Genomic DNA, 9,779 nt, shown 5'->3' on the forward strand with positions numbered 1-9,779 from the left:
TCTGCCCTCTGACCGGCAGATGGTCGTCTGATGGGCATCTCAAGAGTAGCAGGAACTGAACAGAACCCCTTGTCTGTGTTCCCACCCACTTCCTCCTTCCCTCATTTTCCCCGTCTCAGCAAATGTTGTTCAGACCCAAACATTAACTTGATTTTTCTCTCTCCCTCTTACCCCACCCTTAAACCAAAAGCAAATTCTTTCACCTTTACCCCTAAGCTGAACCGTGAACCTGGTCAATTCTTGGGAACCCCACTACCATCACCGAAGTGAGAGTCACCATCTGCTCTTTCCAGTACCAGTGAAGCAGTCTCCCGAATTCCCTCGCTCTTTTCACCCTTGTTCTTCTCAGTCCATCTAGTTTAACAGCCAAAGTGACCTTCCTAAGACCTGAAAAAGGGACTCTCCCTCCCTCCACTACAAGATTCCCCATGAGCTGCTCCTCTTTCTCTGACCTCATTGCCTGTGATTCTCCCCCACTCCTGGATCCCAGCTCCGCTTGCCTTTGTTTATTTAGTTTTGGCTGTGTTGGGTCTTCGTTGCTGCACGCGGGCTTTCTCTAGTTGTGGCGAGCAGGGGCTACTCTTCGTTGGGGTGCGCGGGCTTCTCCTTGCGGTGGCTTCTCTTGTTGCGGAGCACGGGCTCTAGGCGCGCGGGCTTCAGTAGTTGTGGCTCACAGGCTCTAGGCGTGCGGGCTTCAGTACTCGTGGCATGTGGGCTCAGTAGTTGTGGCTCACAGGCTCTAGGTGCACGGGCTTCAGTAGTTGTGGCACACGGGCTCCGTAGTTGTGGCTTGCGGGCTCTAGCGTGCAGGCTCAGTAGTTGCGGTGCACCGGCTCAGTTGCTCCGCGGCATGTGGGATCTTCCCGGACCAGGGCTCGAACCCAGGTCCTCTACATTGGCAGGCGGATCCTTAACCACTGCGCCACCAGGGAAGGCCCTCTGCTTGCCTTCTTTCTGCCACTCTTGCACGCCAGCAGACTCCACGCCAGGGCCTTTGCCCCAAGGGCTCCCTCTGCACGGATGCTCTTCCTCCATCAGTTGGTCTCCTGCACGTTTTGAGCACTGCCTCTTCATCATTCAGGCCTCACCTCAAATGCCGCCTTCACACTCGAGACGCCTTCCCTGCACACCCAAGTGAAAGCAGCCCTCTTTCTCCCCAGCAGCCACTCTCTATCCTGTTAGCCTGTTTTATTTCTTCATTGCACTAGCTGTCAAAATTAGCTTAGTTATTATTTATGTTTATTATACACACACACACACACAATTTCCAACCAAATTCTGACTACCTAAAACTTCCCTGGCGGTAGCTGCTTTACCTAAGTAGAGTTAATATGCCTGTGTTTAGGAAGGCCTAATCATACCCGTGTTCATTTTAGGGTCTCTCTCCTTAACAATCCGTATTTTCTTTCAGGTTGTTTGGGCAGATAGTCACAAAGTTGGCTGTGCAGTACAGTTTTGTTCTCGAGTTGCTGGCTTTGAAAGTCTTCGCAATGGAGCACATTTTATATGCAACTACGGACCAGGGTAAGTGCCCAAATTAACCTCTTTCTGGGAAAAGAAAAAAAAAACTATTTTAAAAGTATTTATCTTCATTATAGAAAATAAATCTGGGTAATAAAAAAAAGTGTAAAAGAGAAAATTAACGTTACCCTTAATTCCTCTGCCCAGAGATTTACTCCATTTACACTGATACCTTTTTCTTTGTATGTGCGTTTGTGTTTGTGTGTGTCTGTGTGTACACCTTTATAAACACTACATAAACACACACACACAAACACATTTTTAAGAGTAGGAAAACTAAAATGTTTTCAGGGACGTAGATTAATTGGATATTGTAATAACACCACAAGATGGGAAGATTAATATTCCATTTAATATTTATTAACTTACTAAAAACTTTTCAAAGCAGAACAAAAGCCCACTCTGAATTGAATTTCTCAATTTATATAACTTATTTCATTTACTTTCGACAGTTTTGTTTTTGAAACAGACATCATTTTTCTCCCTTTGGAAAATGGGAAGACACACGACATTCTCCTCCAACTTCCTTTAAGCTTATATATGTGTGCTTATGTGTCGTACACATACTTAGAAAACTGAGATGATGGAAATACACGTTTTCTTTTTTTTTTTTTTTTTTTTTTGCGGTACGCGGGCCTCTCACTGTTGTGACCTCTCCCGTTGCGGAGCGCAGGCTCAGTGGCCATGGCTCACGGGCCCAGCCGCTCCGCGGCATGTGGGATCTTCCCGGACCGGGGCACGAACCCGCGTCCCCTGCATCGGCAGGCGGACTCTCAACCACTGCGCCACCAGGGAAGCCCCACGTTTTCTATTTTTTACTTAAAATTACATATGAGCATTTTCCATGGCACTGAAGTTTTAAACAGATTACAATAATTAAAAACAATGCCATAACATTTGTATAAAGCTTACTATGTACTAAGCACAGTTCTAAGTGCTTCGCATATATTAAACTTATTTAATCTTCATAAAAAGTCTAAGTTCTACTATTACCCCTGTTTTGCAGATAAGACAACTGAGGCCCTGACAGGCAACCAAGGAAACTAAAACTTCCTACTTCTTTATTGGGCAGAATACTTTAGGTCCCTTTGTTTTTCTGTGTTTTTATTTTATTGAAGTATAGTTGATTTACAGTGTTGTATTAGTTTCTGGTGTACAGCAAAGTGATTCAGCTATACACGTATGTAATAGTTTGCATCTGCTAATCCCAAACTCCCACTCCATCCCTCCCTGACATCCCCACCGGCTCTTGGCAACCACAAGTCTGTTCTCTTTGAGTCTGTTTCTGTTTTGTAGGTAAGTTTGTGTCATGTTTTAGATTCCAAATACAAGTGATAGTATATGGTATTTGTCTTTCTCTTTCTGACTTACTTGACTTACTTTGATAATCTCTAGGTCCCTCCATGTTGCTGCAAATGGCATTATTTCATTCTTTTATGGCTGAGAAGTATTCCATATATATATATATACACACACCACATCTTCCATCTTCTTTATCCATTCATCATAGATGGACATTTAGGTTGTTTCCATGTCCTGGCTATTGTATATAGTGCTGCAGTGAACATTGGGGTGCATGTATCTTTTCGAATTATAGTTCTGTCCAGATATATGCCCAGGAGTGGGATTGCTGGATAATATAGCAACTCTATTTTTAGTTTTTTGAGTACCCTCCATACCGTTTTCCATAGTGGCTGCACCAATTTACATTCCCAGTGAGGGAGTGTAAACCCTCACTGTTGGAGGGTTCCCCTTCCTCCACACCCTGTCCAGCATTTATTACTTGTAGACTTTTTAATGATGGCCATTCTGATTGGTGTGAGGTGGTACCTCATTGCAGTTCTGGTTTGCATTTCTTTAATCATTAGTGATCTTGAGCATCTTTTCATGTGCCTGTTGGCCATCTCCATGTGTTCTTTGGAGAAATGTCAATTTAGATCTTCTGCCCATTTTTTGGGGTTTTTTTGTTGTTGCTGTTATTGAGTTGTATGAACTTCCCTTCGTCGGTTGCATCATTTGCAAATATTTTCTCCCAGTCCATAGTTTGTTTTTTCGTTTGTCTATGATCTCCTTTGCTGCGCAAAAGCTTGTAAGTTTGATTAGGTCTCATTTATTTTTGCTTTATTTCTATTACCTTGGGAGACTGTAGATATCTTTGTCCTAATCATTCCTATCTAGACAAGTCAGGCCTTTCCAGTAGCATGTTTCTCCCAAGATGAATTCTATTTCCCTAGAAGTCACAACTGCCTTGTTTTTAGCTTGTTTTTAAAGTAGCAATTTTCCCCTCTTCTTTAAAGTATGGAATGCACAATTAAAGTATGAAGCAGCATAAATGACTGCATCAAAAACATTCTAGAATTTAACGACTCAATGAGTACTGTGCTTTTTAACAATGAAAGATACTCCAATGATTAATGTCCATTTTGGATATCTTTTATAATTATCAGAATCTCTACTATATTCCTTTGACTATTTTCCACAGGGTAACATAAGCATAAGGGTAAATTTGAGACAACCTAAATTAATTTGGAGCCAAATGATATTTGAACATATCTTTTTAGTTGGAAATGAGGTTTTAATAAAAAGTAATGTCTCAACTCTGAAGATGAATGCATAGTATTAAGGGAGAGGAGCCCATGAACTTGGATTAGAAAAAAGTTACATCTTTTTCAGTAACTTCTATTGAAAGTAACGCTTCTTTATGAAGATAACACTCCAATCATTATCAGCAACAGCTATGACCGTACTGCACTACCTGTATCTGTATCACAGATATGTTCATATCACTTTCTAGATGCTGCATCTCTCTCAAAATGGTTTTTATCACTACCTTGAAATTACTGTATTAGACTCCCTGCTAGCTCTTACCTAATACTTAATAGAGAAGTACATATTAGTATATCACAAATATTTTTAACATGTTAATAACTATTTCAACTTGTTTCCTTTATAATCCTATGAACTTTATTTTAGGTATTTTTAAACTATTTTGAGAAAGAGCCCATACGCTCCACCAGGCTGCCAGAGGGTACATGACATGAAAAAGTTAAGAACTCCTTTCCAAAAAAGATTAGAGCAATGGCAGGCTCACTGAAATAAATGTACAGCCTTGCGTCATTACTACTCCAGAGATATTCATGGGGATATAAAATGTTTGGCTATTATTTCATTTTCTCATCTGTGATCTTGGTCAATTACTTACACTCTGTGCCTCAGCCTCTAGCTATGGGCATTAAAAAAATTACAGTATCTTCCTCATGGGGTTATTGTGAAGATTGATTCATTCGAGGATGCTTAGAACAGTGCCTAGCACACGAAGAGTATTCAGTAATATCTATTATTCATATCACATCTTTTATGTGAAAACAAACTGCATTTTAGAAACTCCCCCATATTTCTTGTTATATTCTTTTTTTTTTTTTTTTGGTGGTACACGGGCTTCTCACTGTTGTGGCCTCTCCCGTTGTGGAGCACAGGCTCTGGACGCACAGGCTCAGCGGACATGGCTCACAGGCCCAGCCGCTCCGCAGCATGTTGGATCTTCGCGGACCGGGGCACGAACCCGTGTCCCCTGCATCGGCAGGCGGACTCTCAACCACTGCGCCACCAGGGAAGCCCTCTTGTTATATTCTTTTGGAAAGCCCTTTCCCCAGCCAAATGGCTCCCATCCAATAAAAACTATGGAGGTTTGCTAGACTGAGAACAAAAATGTGGGTCATGATGGCTTTTCTAAGATGGACAGTTTTTTGGATGGCAGTGATCACATAGGCAAGTAGAGGGAGTACTGCTCTGAAATCAGACAAATCTAGGTTTTGTTCTGACTCTGACATGTGTACCTTGTGATTTTTGGCAAGTTACTTTGTTTTTTAGAGGTTTAGTTTCCTTATCTGTAAAATAGAAATAAAAATAACTTCTTCCCCAAGTTGTCTTAACTGAGATGATTAAGACATAGGTTCCTAAACACAGGCACCTAGTATGAACTCTGCAAATATTAGCAGGCTTCCATTTCTGCTTCCCCCTTTCCTCTTCTCTTACCAACCCTCTGAATCTGCAGACTTCCATCCTAGGATTTAGCCAAGGACCATAATAAATTGCAATTGGAAAAAAAAAAAAAAGAAACCAAAAACTCTCCTAATGGACAGTTTTCCTCTACTTCACAGAGGCAATTACCCAACCCGGCCATATAAAAAAGGATCCACATGCAGTGCCTGCCCCAGTAACGACAACTGTCTGGACAATCTCTGTGGTGAGTAAAAGGAGCAATCTACCAATAATACAATGTGTTCAAAACTCTTGTAACTTTCTACAGAGCTAAGAATGCAAACATTTGTTTTATCCTAACAGCTATTTTCAGGGAAAGTGGCATCAGGGTAGCAATCAAACCAGTGGCTTACTGTCCTGGGAATGAATATATGGTTCAAGAGAAATTTAAAGAAGCAAATAATATTCTTTAGTTAGCGCTAATCAGAAAAACAACAAACGACTCTGATGCTGGGAAACTGTAGACCCAAGATTTGCTAATTTCAGCAAGATCAAAAATTTGTATAACAAAGTTAACCAAAAGAATTCTGAATTGTGTGATACTACCTGTCCAAGCACTCAAGACTTGCATTTTCATCTTTAGAATCAGATAAATGAAATAAAGCTGCAACGTGGCACTTTTTACTAGTTAGACAGCATTTAATGAGGAACAGTGTAGGCCAATGAAGCTACGTTTCCAAGGATGTTTTACATAACTTTGGAATATTAATACACAATTGGCCAAGAGTCTATTTTTGGTTCCTGTCCCAGACACATTCCTTTCCATCTCAGTATGTTTTTTCTTTACTTTTTGCCATGGTGTGAAGGAAAACTTCAATCAAGCTACTGCAGTTGTGCAAATCCTCTAGGACTTTTGTGTCCAGATCTGTAACCAACTGAACCCCTCAGGGCTGCAGGGCTGGGGCGGGGTGCTAGGAGCAGAAGGAGGGTAGAGTAGACTGAGTTTAACTGCATAAATTTTTGTTTGGCCAAAGTGTTGCATTGCTTACACGTTTCCTAAGGTCCTTTCTGGGTTTAAAATTATAAAATTCTTTTCAACTGCTTTTCCCTTCCTCCTGATTTGTAAACACTGAGTTCTCATTTTTACTCCAGCTACAGAGACGCTTTTTCTACCAGCTTTCTGAGCCAGTCATTTCTCTCTAGTTCAACCATTCTTTCCCTCATAATTGTTTTGTTTAGAGAACTCACTAACATGTAGCCATAGTGCAACAAATCCCTTCTCAGAGCACCAATGTTAACTGAATTTTTCATGTTACTCCAACACTACGAAAGCATGTCTTTTTTTTTTTCCAAGTTAGGCAGTATGACATAAGAGTTAAAACCACAGATTTTAGAGTTCAATTTCCAGTTCCACCATTGTGACGCTGGGCAAGTGTCTGGACCTGTTTCCTCATTAATGAAATGTAGACGGTGGCACCTCTTCACAGGTTTCGTGAAACGAATGAAAAAAATTATATCTAGACCAAGTGCCTGGCATACAGTATCACTCAGTAAATATTATCTATTATCCCCAAATTCATCCTTCCTGTAATCTCAGATCTTGAGTTTACTCTTGGTATTTTGGTGTCTTCTTTGTGCCCAAGTTTTAGATGATACGTTTTTATGCTCATGAACAAGACTCACTCATGCTTCTTTAGAATCTGTGATGAAAACTGAGACAATAATTTTAAATTATGTAAAAAGTAATTTAACTGTTGCCACTGGTTAGCTGTCTTTCCCACTAGACTCTGAATTCCAAACAGGCAGGAATTATGCCTATCTAATTCAACTTTGTAACCAAAGTGCCTAGTCTAGAAGGCAAATAATTGCTAATTTGCATATTTCCTTAAAAAAATCATTCTCTATAAAAATCTAGACAGTAACACCACCACCAGCACAATGATAACAAGAAGAAAACTGCTAGAGTTTTAGCTTTTAATCTTAGAGATCTAGCCTGAAATGGTCTCTAACCTTGTGGGATAAAATTCAGAAAATTAAGGCTGTAGTCCAATAAGGAAAAGCCCCTGGGCTCTTGAGAGAGACAAAGGAAAACGCACGCTAATTTGCAGGGGGGTAAGAGTTAGAGGATAAAAGCTTTTATTTATCAGATTTCGTCTCTGACAAATTGTGGCAAACACTGGAGGAAAAAAAATCCCTTTGTGGTCTTCTAGATACTGGTAGGTTCAATAAATACCAATGGAGGCCAAATCAGGACGGTTTTGCAAAATGTGCTGGGCACACCAATGGTACACAAGCTGATTTTAGCTAGTGCATGGATGACATTTGTTTCAATGTTCAAAAGTTGAATGTTTAACATTTTAAAAATATATATGTAAGAAAAAATATAACTAGCAAGCATATCATACCTTGATTTCATGGATATAACTGCCAGGAAAAGTTAAAGAAGCGGAAGCTTCGTCGCAATTCACCACAGCAAAGCCCAGTCAGGTCACAGGTATGATGACCAGGGATGCTCAGGAGTACCAGAGGGTCAGCTCCTTGATGGATTCCACCATAGGAATGCAACAGCAGCTGGCATAGAACCAGTGTAAAAGAGGTGTCTGACCATTTAAAAAGTATAAGAAGGCCATGGCAGATGTGGAATTCTCTTCCCAGTGCTCTGAATGTCAAAATCTTAATAAAGCTCAGTGGAAGGAGAGGAGTAAATATGACTTTGATATCCAAATACCCTACTTATATACTAATGACAGACTGGAATGTATGAGAGAGGCCACTGTCTCTTCATTACTGACCATAGATAGTATCATTCTTCTCAGGAGAAACTTTCAGGAAAATATTTTAATAAATTGCTCACACTGATTATTACTAATACTTATTTTTAATTGTTTTATTTTAATTGCATTTATTTTATCTGCCAGTTACATTATGTAAAATGATTTTCCATTTATAGTAGTGGTATATAAAAAGTTTATATATAAAGGTTATATAAACAAGTTGATTGCAACAGTGATTGCAACAGTCAATGGTTATAATTAAGAGACTTGGCTTTTAAAAAGAAAACAAAAGCCTCACCGTATCTATTCTTTTAATTCTTTTTCTTATTTTATAGCTAACCCACAACGAGACAAAGTGACACGTATGTATATAAACCTTAAATTGTATAAGATCTAGCTGAGCTATGTTACTGCATTATGAGGAATAACATTTAAGAGGATATTTTATGTTTGTTTCACAGGTTACTACTCTGTTGTGTTTCCAGACTGGCCAATATTTCCACGTAACAGATACACATCTCTTTTCCTCATTGTTACTCCACCAATCCTAATACTCAGTGTTATAATTATCAGTTTGGTCAAGCACAAATACCCTCATTTAGTTCTTCTGAACTAATACAATCCAGGGGGGAAAAAAGCCTCACTCGTACATGGCTTTAAAAAATAAATTAAAATTGGGTGTTATTTCTAATTTGCAGCAAACCCTTACTCAAAAAGAAGAAATGGTTCAATGGTTCAATTTCCTAACATTAGAAGGTAAACTCATCTTTACTTTCCACTTTTTATGAAGAAGCATTGTTTTCATGCTGCCACAGCTGTGACTTTCAGTGAGTAACCCACCCCCTGTGTGCCTTAGCTTCTAAATATGTAAAATCAGTGAGCTAGATTTAGGCGAGTCCTGGTCCTCATCAGTAAAAGCATTTCTATGTAACCTGTTGCCTGCTGCTTCAACTCCAAATATCTGGTTTTCCCTGTTCTCTTGCAAATTTGATGTCTTTCTGGTTTACTACTTCCTCAGACTCATATTGGAATAGTAATTAAGGGAATTAATTTAAAAGGCCTTGCACTTTTGGATTATGGATTACTCTTGGAACAAAATGTAAAATAAGATTATAAAAAGGGATAAACCTAAATGTTTACTTGTTGCCATTAGAGCACTGAAAAATCTATTTTCCTCAAAACCAAATGCTGGGACATGATTATATTTAAAGACTAACCGATGGCCTCAGACATTGGATTTGATGGATAATTACAGTAGCTACACTGCAAAAATCTTTACATAACCTTAAGAATTACCCCTAAAACCATGCCTAGATAAAACGTGCCTGGAATAGATTAGGTGCAATGCATATAAACACATATATACCACCTTCTAGTATAAAAATTTTCACAAAACATGGAGAATACAATATAAAGAATTGCTGTTTATGTAAAGAACAAAACAAACTCAGAAAAAAGTGATCAGGGTATTACTTCTCAGGGATAAGGCAACTAATGCCCTAG

The 9,779-nt window shown here is 39.3% G+C and overlaps 1 protein-coding gene across 2 annotated transcripts in view; it reads left to right on the plus strand.

The window, feature by feature from the left end:
• GLIPR1 (GLI pathogenesis related 1) overlaps nucleotides 1-9,762 on the plus strand; it is a 37,564-nt gene extending 27,802 nt beyond the window's left edge. For both annotated transcript variants that reach the window (XM_029205272.1, XM_029205273.1), the window contains exons 4-7: nucleotides 1,412-1,524; nucleotides 5,682-5,767; nucleotides 8,612-8,638; nucleotides 8,738-9,762. In XM_029205272.1, coding sequence (XP_029061105.1) covers nucleotides 1,412-1,524; nucleotides 5,682-5,767; nucleotides 8,612-8,638; nucleotides 8,738-8,892 — 381 coding nt within the window. In that variant the 3' untranslated portion in view covers nucleotides 8,893-9,762. The remainder of the gene's footprint in view (nucleotides 1-1,411; nucleotides 1,525-5,681; nucleotides 5,768-8,611; nucleotides 8,639-8,737) is intronic.
• The last annotated feature ends 17 nt before the right edge of the window (nucleotides 9,763-9,779 follow it).

The sequence above is a fragment of the Monodon monoceros genome, unplaced genomic scaffold, assembly GCF_005190385.1.
Source record: "Monodon monoceros isolate NGI ecotype Baffin Bay Population unplaced genomic scaffold, NGI_Narwhal_1 Super_Scaffold_6, whole genome shotgun sequence".
NCBI classification, from domain to species: domain Eukaryota; kingdom Metazoa; phylum Chordata; class Mammalia; order Artiodactyla; family Monodontidae; genus Monodon; species Monodon monoceros.